We start from the raw sequence: 23,829 nt of genomic DNA on the forward strand, positions 1-23,829 counted from the left end.
AAATGTACTTTTATTATTATTATTATTTTTGGGTTAATTTAATAGTACCAGAGTCTAGATGGTGGAATATGGAATTCATCATTGATATATGATTGAGAGGAAAATGATTTATGATAACATTCAGACAAGTTGCAATTACCTTTTTGGATAATGGTAAATATTCGAATTCGGCACCTTGTAACTCACAATTCAAAAAGAATTTTTTTTTTAAAAAGAGATTTTTATTTTTATTATTGTCCGGAAGAAAAAAATTAAATAGTGTAATATCTAATGAAAAGTTATATGCCACATTTTGTTACATATATCCCCTTGGTCCAGTTCTTAATTACTTGGCATCACATATACACCGAGAGATGCATTTTGTAGAGCGATTATTGTTTACGCACGGAAGAACTATTGTTTGTGCAAGTGGAAATATCAAAGTGACATGACATGGATTCTTCCTTAACAACGAAAAAAAAATAATATTCTTTTCAGCTTGAATTTCTTGATTACTACTATATGGGTTTCAAAGTGGAACTGTTTGGCTATCCGCAAAATTTTCTTTCGTATATTCCATCATGACCGCCTTTCTAAGGGTTGCGTTTGTCCTTTTGCCTTCGGCCGTCCCTAATCGATGTCCAGTGTATTTGGGTGGTCCTTCCGTTGATAACTCCGTACCGAGTATGCTTGTTACTAAGGATTGGGGGATTTTTTTTAAATATATATATATATAAATTGACCAACATTAGAATGCGGGAGAAAAAACAAAAAAAACTAAAGTGCAAAATGCAAATGCTTGTGCACGGTATAAATACGCCAAGTCACGCGAGAGTTGTGGTCGACTGGGCACAGCAGAACAGAGTTGTGGCGAACCCGTTGAGAATTTTTCTTCCGGCGAATTACCAGTCTCAGAAATGTTGGGAGAACTCAGGCTTGCAGCCATCAACTTCTTCTTCACCTTCAAGGAGTTCGCTAAGGGCTTCCCGGTATGGAAATGGTGGGAGTCTCGAAACAGGGCCGCCCAACTCCTCCCACCACCGTTGCCAGCCGTCCGGCAACCAAATAATAATGGCGATGATCAGAACCCCAACTACATCGACTATGTGATGAAAATGCAATGGGCATTGCTAGTCATTGGAGTTTGTATTGCAGCCTTTAGCGCCGCCATGCAAGCTCTCCGTACTCCTGCACCTCTCCCTCCAACCTTTCACTGGTCTTGCATGCTTCTGGAGCTGGACTTTCTTGCATTGTTGGTCTCCGTTTACATCCGCCGCCGTTGAGAGACGGCATCTCGAACATGGTCCTGCCAAATTTCGCCAGGACGTACTACTGTGTTATTCTCTGAAATACTCGAACATCTTCGCTGATTTGATGACGCCAAAATTCTCCTAAACGTTAAGCTCATGTTTTTTCGCTTTGTCTTTTCATGTATGCGTGTGCGTGTTGTTGTGTGTTTTTGGAAGGATTGTTATCCATGTATTTTACGAATGCGTGTAAACACAGGAGATGTTGTTGTTTTTGCTGTTGTTGTTGTCGGAAATACGTAGCATAACTCACCTCAAGGATGTTTTATGATTACCATGTTCGCACTGTTCCATTCTTGGAATGTGGACATCGTGCTATATTTGAATTTCTGGTTATACGTAATTCCGTCTTTTCCTGTTCTGAAGAGTGTAAAGCCTATTATTTATTGGATTGATGGCATTGAATTATTTATTTCACAAAAAAAGAAGAAAAAGAAGAGAGCAGAAAATTCGAATGTCAAGCCTATAAAATAGTTGACTTGATAAGTTCCGGAACGAATGCTGCTCGCTGCGTTCTGTCCTCATAATGTTGTTCTTGAACTGCACCTGGGAAAGGATGGTCTGTGGCTGCAAGAAGAAAATTAATCACAAATTCTGTCACCCTATCTTGAAAGAAGATGTCATGCACAATGGAACTCTAGTCTTTCACCAGTTCACCAAATGAGAGAATATGGCAACTATTCTGTTATTCCTTCCTTTTATTACAAAATGCTGTTGATCATTTGGTAATTTTCAGACGAGTAAAATCTTTAAATTGCACATTCATTCTTGATTAACTTCAGACATGACAGATTGGATTGAAGAAAAATTTGCAATGACATGACATACTTGCTAAACAGAAGCTCTGCCACCGGAGAAAACAACAAAAAAGTTACAATATTATCAAATCAACTGGCATGCAGACATAGGAAAAGTAATGAAGCAGCTTCTATCGAGTGTGATCGTCCGCATAGACATTAATTTGTCAAGCATCATGCACTGTTCTGCATTTCCAGTTCACTGACTCTATCCAATTTACATGCTCTGGCAACTTTCTTCTAAACTCACTGCAGTGGATTGCCACTAAAATGCCTTCTATATTCCAAACACCCCGGATATAGATTGCCATTTTCACTTTGATTTTCTTTTTCTTTTTTGGGTTTGAGTGGAAGGATTGGAGAGCAGGGGTGAGCGTGATAAACTGCACAAAGAGATAGGCTATCATATGAGTGGAAGTTAGTCAAGAAACTTGGGCATCATCAACAATGAATCCACTTCAATCTAAAGAGAATCTTACGACATTTATTGTTGGTGTTAAACCATCTGCTCCACCTTATTCCCTCTATTTAGGCAAAGAACAAAAAGAATTATAAGAAAAGGATAGCTTATATAGACAGACAAACCAATAATACGCCATCTGATATTGTGATTAAATATAAGTCCAAGGTGTGAATTATGTAACCATTCTCTTTACAAGTTTTAACCAATGCCCACTGCTAAGAGCAACCTGATATCCAAGTCCATAAAGCAATCATCCTCCCTGAGTTTATCTGTCACAATATATTGAGAGCAGACAAGCCCAGAACACTTTTTGGCATAATCTTGTTCTTGAAAGTGTTGTAAAATATATAGTATTTCAAAAATATTCTTTGTCCCACATCGGAAAAATGAGAAGTATTATTTCTCTGTCCCACATTGTCAAGTGAGAAGGGTTGCAGTCTTTGTCCCACATCGGAAGTGAGAAGGGTTGCACCTCACTCTGAAGTCTATAAATAGGATCCACTTCTCCCTCAGAAAATCACCCCAGCAGCTTCAGTTAATATCTTTTGATAGCTGCTCTATCTCTCTCTCTCTCTCTCTTTTATTTTTTGTTAGTTGATATCTTCCTGATAATTCTGTTCTCATCTTCCTTTTTATATATATATATCTGCTGGTTTTAATTTGCTAGTTCTGGTCCTTCTAGTTTGCAACAAGAAGAAAGGTTGTCTTTCTTGTTCGCAATAAATAGAAGAAGGCTTGTTTAATCCTGGGGAAATATTTCAATACTCTGAAATAGTTTCTTAGGACAGTGCTACGCACGACTCAAGCAGATAGTGTTAACATTGTTGTAGCCATTTATCCAACAATCTAAGAAACTATGGCATCTGACAATGTTAGCACCCCGCAGCCTTCATCAGCAACTATTGCAGTGGCACTACCATTCGCCAAGCCCTTTCCAGATGTATCCAAAATTGAAATTTTCGCCAATGAAAATTTTAAAAGATGGCAAGAACGTGTGCACTCTCTACTTGACATTCATGGAGTAGCTTATGCGCTCACTGAATCTCAACCTTCCGCAACTGCGGATGCCAAGACTCAAGAAGCATGGCAATATGCCAATAAGGTATGTCGACACACTATCCTTCAAACACTCTCTAATGAATTATTTGATGTCTACTGTAGCAGCAAAGAAGCCAAGGCAATTTGGGAAGCCTTGGTAACAAAGTTTACTGCCGAAGATGCAACCAAGCAAAAATTCGTCGTAGGAAAATACAACCAATGGCAAATGATTGATGACAAGGAGATGAAAATCCAAATCACCGAATATCAAATGCTGCTAGAGGACTTGAAAAATGAAGACATCAATCTTCCTGAAAAATTTGCTGCAGGCATGCTGATTGAAAAGCTACCTGAGTCATGGGCCGACTATAAAAATAACTTGAAACACAAGGAGAAAAATTATACCATGGATGAGCTCGTGAAGCACATCCTCATTGAGGATTCAAACAAAAGGGAGTTGAGAGCTACCAAGGCAAAGGAGATGGCTTACAAAGCCAATCTGGTACAAAGCAATAATAAAAGGTACGCCAATAAATCCCAGAATTACAAGCCCAAAAATTTTAATGTCAAGCCTAACAATCCCAACTTTAAGAAGAAGAAAGGCAATTGTTTTTATTGTGGAAAACCAGGACATTATGCAGTCCAATGCAGACATAATAAAGGTGACAGAGCAAATGGTAACCCTCCTAAGGTGCACTTAACCGAAGGAGATGATATAATTGCTGCTGTCATCTCCCAAGTGAACATTGCAGCCAATGTCAAAGAGTGGGTGGTAGACTCTGGGGCTACTCGGCACATATGTGCGAATCGAGAAGCATTTTCCTCCTATACTCCTATAGGGGATGATGAAGAAGTGGTATACCTTGGTGACTCACGAACGGCTAATGTTCTGGGTAAGGGCAAAGTATTCTTGAAACTCACTTCAGGAAAAACTTTGGCTCTCAATGATGTGCTGCATGTGCCCAACATTCGGGCAAATCTGGTTTCCGTAGCATTGCTAGGAAAAGTTGGAGTGAAAGTGTCATTTGAATCTGGAAAGATCATAATGACCAAAAATAATATATTTGTGGGCAAGGGCTATTGTAATCAGGGACTTTTTGTACTTAATATTTCCAATGTGATCAATGAAAATGCATCTTCTTCTGCTTATATTGTTGATTCCATTTCTTTATGGCATGCTAGATTAGGACATGTTAATATTGGTTATATAAAGAAAATGCAATCATGTGGCCTAATTTCTGGTATTAATGATAATATGGACAAATGTGAAATATGTGCAGAAGCTAAAATAACAAAGAAAAGTTGTATAACTGTCCATAGAGAAACTGAATTATTAAATTTAATTCATACTGATTTAGGTGATTTAAAACAAACAATGACTAGAGGTGGGAAAAGGTATTATGTCACATTTATAGATGACTATTCTAGATATACCAAAGTTTATTTACTTAGAAATAAAGATGATACTTATAATGCTTTTTTATCCTATAAGTCTGAAGTAGAAAATCAACTTAATAAAAGGATAAAAAGAATTAGATCAGATAGGGGTGGAGAATATTTAACTTTAGATAACTTTTGTGAACAGGAAGGCATAATACATGAAATAACTCCACCTTATTCACCAGAATCTAATGGAGTAGCTGAAAGGAAAAATAGAACGTTGAAAGAAATGATGAACTCTATGTTAATTAGTTCTCATGCTCCAGATAATTTATGGGGAGAAGCTATATTATCTGCATGTCACTTACAAAATAGAATCCCACATAAAAAGACTGGCAAAACACCTTATGAGTTATGGAAAAATTATAAACCAAATTTGAAATATTTAAAAGTTTGGGGGTGTCTTGCTAAAGTCTTGTTGCCTGAACCTAAAAAAAGGAAAATAGGTTCTAAAACTTCTGATTGTATGTTTATTGGATATGCTGAACATAGTGCTGCATATAGATTTCTTGTGTTAAGAAGTGATATACTTGATTGTAATACAATTATTGAGACAAAGAATGCAGAATTTTTTGAACATATTTTTTCACTGTCTAGTAAAATTTCTCATGCACCTGTTGAAATAAATAAGGAAATTATTCCAATTGAGGAATTAAGAAGGAGCAAAAGGCCAAGAAAAGAATTTTCATTTGGAAAAGATTTCCAAACCTTTCTTGTTGATAATGATCCTTTAACATACTCCGATGCTATTTCTTCTCCTGAGTGTAAATTTTGGAAAGAAGCAATTAAATCTGAAATTGATTCTATCTTGTCAAATAAAACTTGGATTTTGGTAGACTTACCTCCTGGTGCAAAACCTATTGGTTGCAAATAGATTTTTAAAAGAAAATATAACTCTGATGGCTCTATAGAAAAGTACAAAGCTCGTTTAGTAGCAAAAGGATTTTCTCAAAAACAAAATATTGATTATTTTGATACATTTGCACCAGTAACTAGAATTGCGTCTATTCGAGTTTTATTTGCTTTAGCTTTTATCCATAAACTTGTTATTCATCAAATGGATGTCAAAACAGCCTTTTTAAATGGTGACTTAGAAGAAGAAATTTATATGTTTCAACTTGAGGGATGTATTGTATCTGGACAAGAAAATAAGGTTTGTAAACTAATTAAATCTCTTTATGGCCTAAAACAAGCTCCTAAACAGTGGCATGAGAAATTTGATCAAGTATTGATGAAAGATGGATTTTCGTCTGTAGAAGTGAATAAATGTGTATATGTCAAAAATATAAATGATCAATATGTGATAATCAGTTTATATATGGATGACATGCTTATATTTGGTACTAGTCTAGATATTGTAAATAGTACTAAATATTTTTTGTCTTCTAATTTTGATATGAAAGATTTGGGTGAAGCCAAAATAATATTGGGTGTTAAAATCATAAGGAAAGGTGATGGTATAATGTTGTCACAAGAACATTATACAGAAAGACTTCTTAGGAAATTTGAAAATTATGATGTGACACCTGTGAGTACTCCTTATGATGCTAACACTCAATTAAAGAAAAATAATGGTGGCCCAATTGCTCAGTCTAAATATGCTCAGATTATTGGGAGTCTGATGCATCTGATGAATTTTACTAGACCTGATATAGCTTATGCTGTATGTCGACTGAGTAGATATACTCATAATCCCAACCGTGAGCATTGGTTTGCATTAGTCAGACTAATGAAATATTTGAGAGGTACCATGAATTTTGGTATCCTGTATAGTGGATTTCCCACTGTATTAGAAGGTTACAGTGATGCTAATTGGATCTCTGATTCAAATGATACGAAATCCACTAGTGGTTATGTGTACACCCTTGGTGGTGGTGCAATAGCATGGAAATCTGCTAGACAGACAATCATTGCTAGATCAACAATGGAGTCAGAGTTTGTAGCTCTGGAACTGACAGGGACTGAGGCCGAGTGGTTGAGAAATTTCTTAGCTAATATTCCTTCAACTAAGGATTTGTTGCCTCCTGTGTCCATACATTGTGACTGTCAAGCAGCGATTGCCATAGCTAAAAATAAATCGTATAATTGTAAAAGTCGACACATGAGATTGAGACATGATGTCGTAAAGCAGCTGCTTAGAGATGGAATTATTTCCATTGATTATGTAAAGTCAGAGTTGAATTTGGCCGATCCTTTGACTAAACCCGTAGGAAGAAAATTGATTCTTCAAACTACAAAAGAAATGGGACTTCGACCAACAAGTTGTCAATAGAGACGGTAACCCAACCTATGTGATTGGTGATCCCATGAAGTAGGTTCATATGGGTAATAACAAGTCAATATTGATGGTAAAGCACTTCAATTTAAGTCCCTCCAGAGATAAGTGCTTTGAGTAATTGTGAGGATGAGTTAAAACTCTTAATGAATTCATATCCTATTAGGGAGGTGTAGTTAAAGCAATACACACTTGATGAATTCACCTATATGAGAGTGTAGTGGGGTCGCTCCTATAAGATTCATTGGTCAAATCTTTAGAGCTCTCATGAATAACCAGGCAGGCGCACGGCCAAAAAAAGCGCAAAATCGCGTTAACAGCAAATTATGGGTTGTAATGTGATTGATAAAATCTCTGTCATACATCAAGAGTTATTGGTTCATAGAAATTTATATTTCACCAATAATTCTGTAGATCATGTTTTATCAATCTATGTTTGGTTTATAGTCCAAAAGACACCAATCTAATTACATTTCAACCAAATCCAGCAGAGTACTTTTAAAATTCTTCCTTTATCCAAAGAATTTTTTTTGAAATAGGTGGGAGATTGTTGTAAAATATATAGTATTTCAAAAATATTCTTTGTCCCACATCGGAAAAATGAGAAGTATTATTTCTCTGTCCCACATTGTCAAGTGAGAAGGGTTGCAGTCTTTGTCCCACATCGGAAGTGAGAAGGGTTGCACCTCACTCTGAAGTCTATAAATAGGATCCACTTCTCCCTCAGAAAATCACCCCAGCAGCTTCAGTTAATATCTTTTGATAGCTGCTCTATCTCTCTCTCTCTCTCTCTTTTATTTTTTGTTAGTTGATATCTTCCTGATAATTCTGTTCTCATCTTCCTTTTTATATATATATATCTGCTGGTTTTAATTTGCTAGTTCTGGTCCTTCTAGTTTGCAACAAGAAGAAAGGTTGTCTTTCTTGTTCGCAATAAATAGAAGAAGGCTTGTTTAATCCTAGGGAAATATTTCAATACTCTGAAATAGTTTCTTAGGACAGTGCTACGCACGACTCAAGCAGATAGTGTTAACATTGTTGTAGCCATTTATCCAACAGAAAGTTCAATGGTAAACTTTGTCATCCTATCTGGAACATGAAGGTCATAAAGCATGCAACTCTCCTTTCTCTTTGGGTTGTGGTGGAGGTATTCTGTAGTATCCACTGGATGTCAGACAAGAAACTCGAGCATTTTTTTTTTTTTTGACTTCTCCAAGCAGAAAATTTAAATAGAAGCTAGCAGAACTAGAGAGCATCTAAAGTTCTTCACTCCTTTGAGATTAAAGATCCTCATAGCCATGCTTGAAAACTATGAATGGAAGGGCTCAAGTTACTCATCAATCAGAAGACTATACAGCTCCCTTTCATCGAAGGGAGAACAAAATAATATGCATAAATTGCCAACAACAAAAATAGAGAAGATTTGCAGCTTGTAGAAATGGATTCTGAGCAGAATACTGACCTACATGTGTGAAGAGATTGTGTTCCCGTAACTGGAAGTATGTAATTCCTTTGACGACTAGTGCTATAATTCATCTAACATTGATGTTTTATGATTACTGAATTTATCCCTTTCCTTTAATTGTAGAGATAACATGATTTGACATCTCCAATTGAGATTGTCGTTCACGACCAGGAGCCAAAACCAAAGTTCTGGTTTACTTGTTTGATCATCCATCAGCTAAGAATTAAGGGAATTTTGCAGGCATGCATAGTAGTGATAATATTGGGGAAAAAAAATGCCCGTGGAGCAAGGACAGAGGGAGTTATGTTGCATTAGAGAGAGTTATCTCCTGCTTCAAACCTACCCGCTATCATCCTTATTCAAAGAAGAAAGAAATAGAAAGAACAATTAGGGAAAAAAAAAAGCTTATCCCTAAATAGTAGTATTCAGAATAAATGTATTACAAGTTTTATGAAATGCTCCAAGGTGGGGGATGATCATCAAAGGGGTTTCAAAAACGAAAATTAGTTTGCAGGGATAAGGGGTTTAACAATGTTTAATTCGTGTACGGTAGTAGAAAGATGGTCATCATCATCACATTGAAATGTATTACTACAAGTTTCGACTCAAAATGAAAACTGGAAATTTAGGGGAATTGTATGTACAAAAAATCAAGATTAGCTCACTTGAGTGAAAGTTTCTAAAATTTCAAAAGAAAAAAAAATTGAGGGGAATTCAAATCTATTGAGACCGAGATTTTGGGCCAGCCCCATTTCATTTTCCTGAGCATCCTACAGAACTACTAAACACTCCATGGCACAAGATCTTTCTTGCGAAAGAGAATTTGAAATTAAAGCCCATGCTGTCTGAACTGGATCAAAATTTCAGCAGCCTGAAGGCAATTAGAGATGGCCCATTTAGTCTGCTCGAAAAATTTTTTCATTTTCTCCTCGTCACTATTGTTTTCTTTTTGATTCATTCTTTGCAGTCAACGGTTCAGCAAAAAATCAACGTGACGCGAGAGATGTTTCAATGATTTTACTACTACTATATTTTAAGTTTCTTAATTTCTCGGAATGTGGAAATGATGCTTTGATTGGATTTCTTCTATGTGGATCACGTTGGCTCGATTCCAATGACTTGACCTATGGCACGAAGTGTTTATTATATATACTATAAAAGAAACGGTAAAAAAAAAAAGACAGAGACATGGAGAAAGAGACGGAAAAGTAAGGCACGAGAAAAAGGAAGGACATTTTTTTCCCCCGTTTTCTTTTTGTCAAAACCGGGCATTTGTCTTGATATATGACACGAACAAAATATCTTCACACTTACCGACCAACCACACGGCCAAGATTATGCATTACTAGATTTTACTTATTTGTTTTTGTTCTAAAATGGTTTTTTTTTTTTAGTATAAGCAGGAGGACTCGAACCCGATACCTCCTACTTACACTCCCTTCCCATACCACCCAACCCAACCCTCCCCCTCTAAAATGGTTAAATACAAAGTTACCAAAGTAAGAGTCCAAACTACTTGTACCCAAGAAATCTGCCCAATTGTTTTTTTGTATTGAGAAAAAAAATGGCTTCCATAGTGCAATAGAAATACATACATATATAAAGACTGCGATCTCTCATAATGAGCTGGGACTGGGAATAAAGAACGTACAAGCTATTCAATATTGGAACTACGTTTACACGCTGGTTCAAATTTGATTTGCTAATTTAGCAAACTAAACATAAACCTTATTTTGTATTAAGCATAGGACGGCATGGATATAGCTTAATTATTATTATTTTTTTTTTAAGTAAAGAGGACTAATTAGATATTTGGTTGTACAACTAGCTTTGATGGGGGAATTTTGGAATACAGTAAATTGTAAACTTAAAAACACCAAAAGCTGTTTGAACATGTTGATATTCCTAAATGCCATTTTTCCACATAATTTATACTTGCTATGTTGAGTCTCCATTTCATAGAGGTAATGCGTACTTCTCTAATTAGCTCAATTCACGGTAGTTTAAATCTAAGCATTAGATTGGAGAGTAGAGCTTCGAACAAAAGTGATTAAGCATAGGATGGCATGGATATAGCTTAATTTTTCCTTTCTAAGGATTCAAGAATTATACTATTAAAAAAAAAAAAAAAAGAGGGCACAGAAAGATGTGTTTGTACCCGGGCTTGATTGAAACAAAGTGCCCACATACGTGGAAAATTGTTTGTCCAAAATAGAGTTTTCTCATTTTAAGGCTTGTACTTAACTACATTTGATTTGGTTGCAAAATAAGGAATTTCGTGATAATTATCAGTTGGAACCATGGCAATCAATCATCAACTACAGATTGCAGTTTTGGTGGTCAAGTGTTTTTGGATTTTCTTAGTACAAACAATTTTTTAATTACTTTTTTTTTCTACCTCGCGTATATTACGCCTCAATAATTAAGTGTTATAGGTTTTTTTTTTTTTTTTTTTTACAAAAGCTACAAAAAAAAAATCCCCAAAAACGCAATGCAGATAGTCTCTTAATGTGCTCAAATTAGATTTGACATCTACTAATAAACGCTTCCATGCTTAAAAGGCCACTTGAATCGGTTTTGTGATTCCACTTGTCTATTCTTTGTTTCTGTTTGGGGTGACTAAGCTTTACCTAGAGGATTATTAGTATGAAACACTTCCAAAATGGATTGAGATTCCAATATTAACTGAATATATTCTACGTACCATGCCATGCTGGAGATGAATTGTTCTCAATTAACTTTTGCTGACTTTTTAGTGTGTAACTCGTAAGTCCTAACCCTAATGTTGGAGATGTCATGTCACAATTGGGAAAAACAGTTGGGGTTGGTTGACTTTCTTAATTGTCCCATCGGTCGCCTAACATTATGTAACTCGTTAACAAGTCGATTAATTCTGTGGGTCGTTAAGTTAAAAGCTATTTGAGGTTAAAAAAAAATTAAAATTTAGAAAACCGTGGAACGAAGTGAACGGTTCAATTGGCTGCTAGCTCATGACATCATTCCGCTGCTAGCCGACATGGCGACATCCCCCCGGTCACAAAATTTTGGAGCGAAGTTTTCTCTGGGGCCCAAAAATATTTGCGCTGACAAGAGAATTTTAGCACGGGAAAAGTCGTCGGCCGAACCTCGAATTTCTCTTGACAAAACGTCGCTAAATCGATGCTTGAAAGCCGTTTAACACGAAGTGGTTAGTCTAGTCATTCATTGAAATCGATGCAGACAATGAATGACCACTTATTAACAAACCAAACAACGCGGGGCATTGGATCGGGAGTTTTCCTTATCTTTGGTAGGGATGGGCCAAAAATCCGCCGATCCGAAAAATAGGATATTCGATTCGATTTTTTTTAGCGGGGTAGATGAGGGTCGGGCACCCGTAAAAATCGGATACGAATACGAATCAGAAAAATAAAAACTCGCGAGTATCCGACCCGCAGGGTATATTATATAAATATTAAAAAATTAGGGATCATATTAGAACTTAATAATTTTTAATTCTAAGTGCAAGTGAAGTGACTCACAGTCTCATATTCTAATCTCATATGATCCACTTCTTCTCATCTTATTTGAAGAAAGTGAATATTTTTGGTGAAACATGAACCAAATGAAAAAATATTTGTGAAGCTCTGTTACAAAATTGTTCATTTCTTTCATCCTTTTTATTTTTATTCTACCTCCATCAATTTTTCCTACAAATTTTGCATCAATTCAATCGAAAATTTGTGTTTGGAGTTTCAATTTTCTGTTAGCTAGATAATTAAAACATTTGTGTCTTTCATTTATTTATTTATTTTATTGCAATTACGTCTCCTAAATTTGTCTCTTTTATTTAGTGTAAGAAATTTATTTTTCTTTTTCATCACCTTTAATACCGTAAGGTCTATTCCAAAGATGTAAAGAAGTTGGGGAAGATTTTTCAAGGTTATTTTGGTTATAATTTTTCCAAAAATAATTAGTTCGATTCAATTCTTTTCCAAACTTGATTTCACAATCGACTTATTTGGGATGCAGTCTTGTACCATAACAACCTTAAGGAAGTTGAGGAAGTTGCCAAATACTTATTATCCTTGTGTTTGTTGTATTGTAGAAGGATGAAATGTGTGAGAATGGTGATGTACTCAAAATTATTATGAAATTTCATTTTATCTATTAGATATTATAATTCTAATATGTACTTAATTTATGAGATCGATTTGATTGTTGGATGAAATGTGTGAGAATGGTGATATATGGACTTTAATTACTATATCTCTACTAATATTAATTGGAAAGCATGTTTTTTTTTATTGAAAAACATGTTGACATTAAGTGGAAAGCAATTTTTTTTTATTGAAAAATAGTTTTTTTTTAGGGGCGGGTACCCTATGACCCGCCCTTTTTTTTCGAATACCCGAAGACATTTGAAGCGAGTTAGGGTCGCAAAATGGCCGATCCGATATATTAGAGTCAGATCAGCCAAATCATGTTAGGGACGAATACCCGATCCGTGCCCACCCCTAATCTTTGGCAAAGCTGATACTTAAAGTCTAAAACTAGGGCACCAGTTGTGTGGGTGAAAATGTGCCACGAATTTGGATTAAAATAGGAAGTAATTAAGAATTCCTAAGCTGACTTGCACTTTTTAATTATACTAATTGGCATAGTTAATCTTTAAAGAGCTATTAGATTTAATGACGCGTAAACAAAGTCTACATTAATTACGATAAGATTTTGCCGAAGGATTTATATCTAACTTACCATGCACACACTTATATTTAATACGCACTACTATTTAGACATTTTTCAAATTAGTTTTACAATTGTCGAAAAAAAATTTAATAATTGAGGCCCTTTTTAATGAATGTCTCTTGGGTACCTATTAGCCAAATTCTCATAATAATATCCAATAGTGATATCAAATTTTAGCACTACTAGCTTGCTCATATTTGAAAATCCTGAAATAGTATCCTATGTTACGTCCGATTACCAATTGCAACTTTTGTAAGTAATTATTAAGTTCTAAGGGCAACATCCAGTTCAAGGACTAGCATCATTAACAACATTATTTTAAATGAGGAAGTCTAGAGGTGGTCTTCAAAATTGAGATCAATTAGCAATTGCAAATTTTGTTGGTAATTATAAAGTTCTATGGTGGCATCCAATTATATGACTAATTAATATTGATAATATTAGTTAATAATCGTTAAAAGGTCCTAACTGGCACCCAATTTCATATCAATTGCAACTTTTATTAGTAATTATAAAGTCCTAAAGTGACAACCAATTCAAAGACTAATTAGTAAGTTGTTGAGTTAGATAGTTCTGTGTAATGCCAACTTTATATTTCCAGTTGTCGTCACCCAGGCGTAATTAGTGTTTGCATACTTTTGTTTTATTTATTCTTTTTTTATATAATAATCAAATCCATTTCTCTTTACTTACTTTTTTTAAAAATAATTTTAATGAATTTTTTATTTTCCTACCCTTTTTATACATTATAATTAAATATTACTATTTTAAAAAAAAATTTTATCAATCAACCCATAATATTCCTACCTCATGGTTTCCCTAATAACATGTTCTCACCTAATTTCTTTTCATGCCAATGATAAAGAATATTACATATACTCACGTCATTGTGTCTGTGTATTCCTAGCTTAATTATATTTATGATTTTTAAAAATCTTGACAACTTCATAATTCAATAATTCATTTTCTTACTTTTAGCATATTGCTGGTACTAATCCATTTAGTAAGTAATTAATTATAAATGTGTAAGGTGACAATTATATATAGCATTAATTAGTCTTAACAAGTTTAGTAATTGATATAAAGGCAAAAGGTGGCAATTATTTTTAGGCCAAAATAGTGTTGACAAGTTTAATAAGTGCTTATAAAGTCCCAAGTTGATAATCAATTTTAAGAATGACTACTATTGGCGACATTAGCGAAACAATTCCAGAAGTCTAAAGTGACAAAACATGTTAAGGGTACTTAATTTGTATTAACGTATTAGTCAAACTATTAGAAAGGCCTGGGTTAAAATCAAATTTAAGCATAATTTGTATAGGCAATATTAGTCAAACTATTAGAATTGTCTAATGTGGCAATCAATTTTATGCTAATTAGTGTTATCAATATTAGTCAAATAATTAATAAAAGGATAAGGTGACAATCAATTTTAAGCATAACAAGGGTTGATAATTCAATCAAATAAACAAAAACGCATGAGGTGACAATCAATTTTACAACTAATTAGCATTTACAATTTTAATAAAAAAATTAAAAGGTCTATGCTGCCAATTAATTATAAAACATGTTTATTAAGTACTTACAAAGGCCTAACATGCAATCAAGTTTAAGGTTAAGTAAATATCGAAATATTAGTAAGTAATTGCAAAAAACTAATGTGGTAACCAATTATAAGGTTAATTAGAATGGACAATTTTTAGTTAAAAAAAAATTTGAGTATTAGGTTTCACCTTTTTTAGTCCCTTACTTTTACAATGGTGTTCTTTTGGCCATTCACATATCCAAAATGCACCATTTTCATCCCAATTCTCATTTTTAGCTATATTTTCACTTTTAATTCTAATTGTGAACTAATTTGGACCAAAGCTCAAAAAAGGAAAAGAAAAGAAAAAAAGCCATTCTTTAGGTTCCTAAGTTCATTCTTTGAAAGTTTTCAAACTCATATTATTCTTTTTAAGATATTCAAACTAAGTAAAGGTTGAATGCTAGATTTAGTATTTAAACTTTATTTGTGGTATTTTTAGGGTCCAAACGATATATTTTCTTAGTAATAATGTATTCTGAGTGAATTTCTAGAGTTTTGTAAATTATTTTTTTTGGTCTAAATCATGTAGCACTTAAAATAAGGTAGTTTACTACAGCAATTTAGTTTCAAATAATATTTTTATAATTTCTTTTCATGATTCTACTCATATGATCAAATAAAGTGCTACATGATTTTGACAACATTAAAAGATAGAATATAATTTATGAAGATCTAAAAATTCATTCATAAAATGATATTATGAACAAAACAAATCTTGGTTGGACCATGAAAACACCTCAAATAAAATTTTAAACATTGAATCTTACATTCATCTTATAAAGAAAAAAACAACTGATCTTGGAAATTTCCAATTTTACAATAATACTCTAAAATTTGGAGAATGAATTTAGAAGCTTAAGAATGATTTTTTTTTTGTTTTTTTAGCTTTGGTTCAATTTAGTTCAAAACTAGAATTAAACGTGATAATGTGGCCAGAAATGAGAATAGAGATGAAAAATGATGCATCCTAGATATGTGAAGGGCCAAAAATCACCACCCTTAATAAACCGGTTTTGACTTCCTTTCTTTCACGAACATATTTTGTACTACTTCCTCCGTCCCACTTTAATAGTCCTGTTTCTTTTTTCATACAATTTAAGAAAAAGTAATTAAATTTGTTGAAAAAGTAAATTTAGATTACTATTTTCCTAAAATACCCTCACATTAAATATGGTACAACTTTATGAGAACTTGAATTGATGGTAAAAAAAAATCGACTCTCATTAAATAAAGTAGGTTTATAGTAATAACTACTTATATTGAATAAAAGTATTTTAGAAAAATTAAAATACAACTACATTTTTCAATTAAAAAGTGGATTACAATTTGAAACAAATAAAAAAGGAATACAGAATCATCAACATGGGATGGAGGGAGTATTAAATAAATGAGACGTCATGACGTAGAACGTGGCAGTAACCTTGTAAGCGTAAATGTCTTCACCCACGTGGAAAATGTGTTATGCATACAAAATGGGGCTATGACTTATGAGACACACGCACACAGAGCATGTCCTTAGAAAACACAACACATTGAAATCTGTGCAAGTCCTTTCTTTATGGAAAGAGCTCTCAAGTACGGTACCGTACATTAGTCCTAAGAATTGATTCAAACATTCACTTCGTCAACCCAAAAAAAAGTACCGTACCGTACATCACGCGTCATGTGATCAAGATTTCCCAATCCACTACTGTGTGGGTTAGCCATTTTTTTATCTTCTCGGGAAGCGACAATACCCTAAAATTTGATCCCTAAGCGAAGTCTCTTTTTCAATCTTGTTGACTTCTTTCATTTTGTTTGCTCTTAAACTTGTGAAAGATTAGTCCCTCTTAATTGTAGTGCAGTGCTTCCTAAATATATTAATATTATCTCAATAAGACCATGTAATGACTATACATTTCATTTGTGGAACTTGCAACCTGGCAAGGACGTGAATGCAATAGAAAATAATGGTAAACAACGGGTAATTTCATACAAAAACTAGACTACGGTAATGGAGGTAATTACAACGAATAAATGTTACCTCCATTAAAGGGAGAATCAACGTAGGAAAGTATGTTTCATGTTACAAAGTAAAAAGTGGTCATACACTTGCATTCAGGGATGGGCCGGATGCCAACATGATTTTCTGTTTAAGTCTGTTTATCACTGTAAACTATTATCCATCAAAACTTACTCTACAATAAAAGATGTAATTGTTCGTTGTCCTTTGCTTTCCTTTCTTTGCCAAATTTTTTTTTTCAATCCAATCTCTGTTAAGTGTCTCTATCAGAATTGGAATTGCAATTACGTCCAATCAGAATATAGAACAGGACACAATTGTATCAATTTGGTAGCTGGCATAGGATGGAGGAAGATCGTTTTATGAGTCTTACGGCTAAGGCACACAGAAATGCTCCTAAACATGTAAAAATTAGTCTCTTTTATGTATGTATGTAAACACGTCTAATCTTTTTTAATTCAAAAGTATATGATGTTAGTATGTCGCTCATCCTCTAATATCTCTATTTAAGTAAGATAAGGACACATTTGTTGATATTAAAACAGAAGTGACACAAAGTAGGATATAATTTATTTTCTATTTCTCCTTTTTTCATCTCTGTATTTTATTTTATTTTTTAAATTTAGTTTTGATCTATTGAATAAAAACTTCTAGAAAAAAAAAACCAAATTATCAACCACGGGCACCCGCGGGGGAAGTGCAGCGGGGCAAGGGGAATTTTTTGGCAACAGGATGGAGGACAGGAGAGGGATCTCCCGCCCAAAACTCGCCCCGTTGCCATCCCTACACGTCAGAGTTTTCAACATGTTTTACTATTGTGTGAAACATCTTTAGGGAGAGGTATTAGCATTTGGCTTGGCTTTTTAACAAGCCAATTGCAATTAAATCTCTAACTATTTATAAAAGGAATAATTTCACATATTTCTCCTAAAGTTTTTAAGAATTACAAAAAGTTCCCCTTACATTCTAAAAATTACACCTACCTCTCGTATTTTCATTGTTTAAGTAACTTTTTAGGCCCGAAATGCTCGACCTTTTTTTTTCAAAAATCTTGTAATGCCCTTGAGTTATAATTTTCAACAAAAAAAAAAGGAAAAAAAAATGGTTTACAGTCTCTATTCATTCATCCTTACTTGTTATCACTGTTAACTACTCATCAACGTCTAAATCACCATTAAATAAACACTTATCTTTGTTCTAATGTTTCTCTTTTACCTAAAAATTTTCGATGCAAACTATTGTATCACCTATAAATGCCGCATTAAATATCCAAAACCTTACCTACAATCTCATATCAATATCAAATTTTGCTTAATACATAACAATATTCATCAATGTCCATAAATTTCAATTCCATGGTTTCCACCTTTTTAATACAAAATAATTTAAGCCATCACTACTAATATCAATATCCAATATACTCCATTGAAATAGAGTTCAAAATCGACCAAAGTCCCTCTATAGGAATAATATCAATAATTGTAAATCAAAAATAGAAACACAATCAACTATAAATATACCAGGAATATTTTTTTTCATAACAACCATAACAATATAACCTATATTTAACCCTATTCCACTTCCTATCCTTAATTTTTTTTTTATTTTTTTACCACCGCCACTATCCTCATCTCCATCTAATTTGATAATGAAATTATCACTCAATTTGTCATTTGACAATTTCAATTTGCTAATGCCTATCAAAAATTGGAAAAAAAAATGAGCACAAAGAAACTATTTAATAATAATTAAAAAGAAAGAATTGAGAAAGACACCAAGATAGGTAAGTATTGGTGGTTTGGTGTGTATAGTGGTTTTATTAGTGGCGACTATACACATTTGATTAATAAGAATAAATAAAAGAGTTTCAAAGAAAAACAGTTATAGAAGAAAGAAAATAGAGAGTTAAATGGAAAATAGTGTACTTTTAGTTATTAGTTGACAATAGATGAGAGAGATTTAATATTTCATAAAGTTTTTCAATGAGTTGACAATTAATAAAGGCATTGTTGTCTTCTTAACACATTAAAGGAGGTCTCTGTAATTATGTAAACCTCAAAGGCGCCGAATGAAATTGTCAGAAACCTCAAAGGAGATTTTTGAAATTATCCCTTTATAAAAGACTGATCTGTCCATTGTTAGCAATCTCATTCATGAAGACAACAGCATGCGTGGTGAAGATTGATCAGGTATATCAGGAGTGCACATCAAGAGTAGTGGGAATGCACCTGCATATGTAATGGCCAAAACGACATTATATGTAAATTCTTGTGGGATGATTTTCTTCCAAATGTTTTCTTGCTCCTGCACAAGGCATATCTTAATAAATAGTTGCTGATTCAACAAAAAAAAAGACTTTACTCTAAAATATGATTGCATCTAATCTAGAAATCATGATCGATGACTTTATGCTAAACTTTGATCATGGATGGAGCAATTCTTTCAACACAAATTTTTATTAAACACATCCATCATCATGATCAGTGACAATACCCTAAAATTTGATCCCCCGTAAAGTCTCTTTTTCAATTTTGTTGGCTCCTAAACTTGTAAAGATTAGTCTCTTTTAATTGTAGTGTAGTGCTTCCTAAATATGTTACCTCAATATGAGTATGCAATGACGTCACATTCTTGTCCAATGACTATAGATTTCATTTGTGGAACTTGCAACCTGGCAAGGACATGAATGCAATAGAAAATAATTATTGTTCCCATCCCCGTTTTTAACTTTTTTTTTTATCTTTTATTTGATGTAATTAAGAGGGTACAAGTACAAAAAAGAAAAGACAAAAAAAAAAAATGCGTGGTGTATTCGTTGGAGTGAAATTTTAATCTTTTGCTATCTTTTCAGTTTTGATGACTTTTCATTTTTTCTGGTAAACTTGTAAAAATATCTTTTCCCTGTTCATTAGTGTGGTCTTAAACATATTTATAGGCGTCATTTGGGACCATTTCATGTCTAAAGAATCTATCTCTCTCTCTGAAGAAACATTTGGGATCATTTTGATTCTTCAGACATGTTTCTCGAGAGAGAGAGAGAGAGAAGAAATTCAACATTCTTCTTCGAGTGTGAAAATGTAAACTTCGTTGCACATTACCACTAAAATATTACTATCAATGATTGCATGAAAAGCCCAAAACATATTTATAGGATGATATTAATGTGGTGCAAATAATGGTCCTGCTACAGCCTACAAGTGATTGATCAATTAATGGCCAGAAGTCTAAGAAGTGGAATAATGTTTCATATGATATCTTTACTTCATACAGTAGGAATTTGCGGGGATGAGCTCAATGTTATAGAAAAGTATACATACACCGACTGAGCAAGCCATACTATAGAAAAGTTGGTAAAGTCAATAAATTAGACTTCACATGATTAATTTAATATGCCATGAACAAAAACTTTATATGGAACGACTAGTAAGCTAGCTTAAGCTCAAGATTGAATGGGTTGTTTCTGCCTCTATTTTTCTTTTTTTTTTTCCTTTACCAGTTTATGAGCTCGCTCATATATTTTGTGGTATAGTTAAGTGCCATGCGGTCAATTAGTCAGAGTATGTACGCGTAGAATATTTGTGTATGATTTTGTCTAACAGGTGCCTATTGAATACCCATTAATATATATATTTTAGATATCATATTTTTAAAAATATAAAATTAATTATGAAAAATAAATAACTACAAGGGAGGATAAATAAGATTAAGCAGAGAAAATATAGAAATACAAGAGAGGGTAATAATTGTTAGTATGTGTATATATGTGATAGGTTTGGTAAATTTTAAATGTGTTACATACATTGGGTATCCAATAAAAAAATACTTTATGTAAAAGGCTAAAGAGAGATATAAAAGGTGTTATTTCTAGATATAGCTACTCCATCTAATTATTCCTCTAAATAACTACGTAATTATTTAGCAGGTGATTAGATGTTTTATGATTGGTAATATTTTAGTCTTTTCTTTTCTTGGATGTGGATAACATGCTATGGTTAAGTATCTAATTGTCGATAATTAAATCTTTTCAATGCTCAAACCTGTCATTGGTTTTACAGCTCTATAATTAAAAAGAGACAAAAGATAAGTAAAGAAAAGAAAGAAAGGAACAACAAATGAAGCTGTTGGGGAAAAACAGAATAAAAGATTTGGAGAGAAACAGAAAGGACTAGGAATGAAAGTTCCCTTCAGTTCTGAAGCTGTTGTGGAGGGACTTGAAAAGGGAAAAAAACCAAAAAAAGAAAAAACAAGGATGGAGAAAAATAGTTTCCGCTTTATTTTTCCCGTCCCCGTTTTCACAAAGTCGAAACGTCCTTTCTTACCCTTTCTTTTTCTTTTCTTTTCTTTCTTTCTTTTTTTTTTTTCTCAAAACCTCCTATATAAAGCAGCTTCAACCTCCCTCCCTTTCAACCCCTCCCTCCTTCAACATTAGCACTAAAATATTACTACGATGACGAATTTCTTGATCTTTGTCATCAATCTTGTCAAGCGCATCCATCTCTTTGAAGCCTCCCCGTCCTCACCTCAGTTGCCAACTATCCAAGGAACCCAGTCTAATGCAACACATCCCACTGACCAGCAGCCACCCCCAAGCAATACCGATGCTTACATGAGGATGCAATTGGCATTATCAGTCATAGGAGTTTGTTTTACGGCTGCTGGTACTACTCTGCTAGCTCTCCGGACTCCTAGACCACTTCCAACTATTTTTCACTGGCTTTGCATGGCTCTCATGCTGTCTTTTCTCTGTGTGATTGTGTCTATGTATATCCGAAGATGCATTCAGGTAGCATCTCTTGTGATGGACCATGTTGCCCTATTCTTAGCCTTCACGGCGTTCATGCTGGCCGTCTCGATGAACTTTCCGACCCCATTTCTGGGCATCACCGTGGCTCTCTATTTCAGTGCTATCCTTCTCATCATCTTTGCCAATCTTTTGATGCCTCGAGACACATCAAATCCATAATCGTACAGAGTTACTTGTTACGTCTCTCTCTCTCTTTTTAATATTAATAAGTCTTTAGTATTAATAAGTCGATGTTGTATATCATCTGGGTTGCTTGTTATGATGTGTTTACAACATCTAGGTTGCTTGTTATGATATGTTTTATGTATTTTCTGTTATTGTAAATCGTATTAGACTCTAATATATATATATATATAAGAAGTTGTTAGTAAAAAAAAAGAATAAATTTTATATACATTGACGGTGTATACACTATCACGGTTGGATATACGATGCATATGCAAAATTTGAATTTTAAATTTAAATTCAAATTATATGTCATGTATCTAATGGTAAAAATGTATATACTGTCAGTGTATAGAAAATTAATCCAAAAAAAATATGTTTGTAGAATGGTCTTAAAAGAAGAAAGAGAGATCAATGTTTTATATATGGAAATAGCTAGTCCATGTGACTATTTCTTTCAATAACTAAGATATAATTCAGCAGGTGATAAAGATTATAAATGATGTTCTAATATTTTAGTCTTTTCTTTGTCGGAATATGGTTATCATGCTATGATCGATCTTGTATATTAGTTACATGTTAGATTCTTAATCCAACGTTAGATTTATATGTGAATAATTATGTATTATAAATTATCAAATAAGGTTTAGTCTAATCAAAGTGATCAATTATAGTTTAGATTTTAATGTGTCTAATAACATGTGAGCCTTTAATATATAGAAACTTAAAGATTATTCATATTTCTACGATGGATTGAATAGGAATCCAAAAATAACAAAAAAGTTATCTATAAATGAAATTATGTATAATTGTATGTTTCGACTTTCGTGTTTTCGTGTTTCATGTTTCGGCTTTCGGGTTTTGTTTGGAAGTCTCGGTTGCTGATGGCATGAATTGTTGTTCAAATATAATCTTTATGCCTTCGGTCAAGTCGCGCCATTGATTCACTGTTTTGGTTACATTGAATCCAGTGGGTCGCATGATAACCAAACTTTAGTTGGATGATCCACTGTTTTACTATGCTATTTTAGTTGGCCCATTGTTCACTTTCACATCTCAAGCATTCTGCTTTGATTGAACTGTGACTAGTTCACTTTTACGTCTTAGTTGATTGAAACTAAGAATCAAGTTTCCTTGTCATAGTTAACTGTTTAATTTGTTTATATCACTTGAATCCAGCTATGGGTATGCCTTCGGTTATAAAATTAGAACTACTAACTTGAATTCTTTGACTTGTTTTCTTGTTTAAGAGCCAATATTTGTGTTAAGAAAATTAGGATTTTTCTGATTTGAGTGAACCCTAATAAAGTTAAACAAGATATTTAAGGTTTACAAAGTCTATAAGATTGGCCCACTAAATACATAGTATTTTAAGATATTTTGGGTTTGAATGATACATTTGAATCAAATTATGGATATGGACTTTTAGTCCAATAAGTTTTGATCCATTTGACTAATTTGACCATATTTGATTAGTTTAATCACGCGTAACCAGAATTGACTAGTTTAACTCGAATTGACTGGTTTGACCACATTTTGATCAGAGTTGACCCAAGTTGACTTTGGTCATGTATAATTTGTGTAATTCTAAATTTGAATATTGATATAATTATATATGTTTTGGAATAAATTAATTGAAACAATATACCATCAAAGTGACCTCTATTGTGAAAATTAATTTATTTTAGAATATAACTAGTTGGGTACTTGTAATTTTGTGAATATTGATCACCTCAAAGGAAAGTCAATATTTAACAAAATTGCATATACGTTTGTGA

At 33.4% G+C, this 23,829-nt stretch overlaps 1 protein-coding gene across 1 annotated transcript; it reads left to right on the top strand.

Annotated features, from left to right (window-relative positions):
- Positions 1 to 3,402: 3,402 nt before the first annotated feature.
- Positions 3,403 to 7,296, top strand: LOC140004670 (uncharacterized). The gene is made up of 2 exons (XM_072044802.1): positions 3,403 to 4,825; positions 6,428 to 7,296. The coding sequence occupies exons 1-2, from the start codon at positions 3,403 to 3,405 to the stop codon at positions 7,294 to 7,296; spliced, it is 2,292 nt and encodes a 763-aa protein (XP_071900903.1).
- The last annotated feature ends 16,533 nt before the right edge of the window (positions 7,297 to 23,829 follow it).

Source organism: Coffea arabica, chromosome 4c (assembly GCF_036785885.1).
Source record: "Coffea arabica cultivar ET-39 chromosome 4c, Coffea Arabica ET-39 HiFi, whole genome shotgun sequence".
Taxonomy (NCBI): Eukaryota; Viridiplantae; Streptophyta; class Magnoliopsida; order Gentianales; family Rubiaceae; genus Coffea; species Coffea arabica.

What these genes read in the sequence shown, in the direction of transcription:
- LOC140004670 (XM_072044802.1), top strand. Translation starts at nt 3,403, where the DNA reads ATGGCATCTGACAATGTTAGCACCCCGCAGCCTTCATCAGCAACTATT. An exon ending in ATCATGTGGCCTAATTTCTG is followed by an intron (nt 4,826 to 6,427) that starts GTATTAATGATA and finishes TTGATATGAAAG; the next exon opens with ATTTGGGTGAAGCCAAAATA.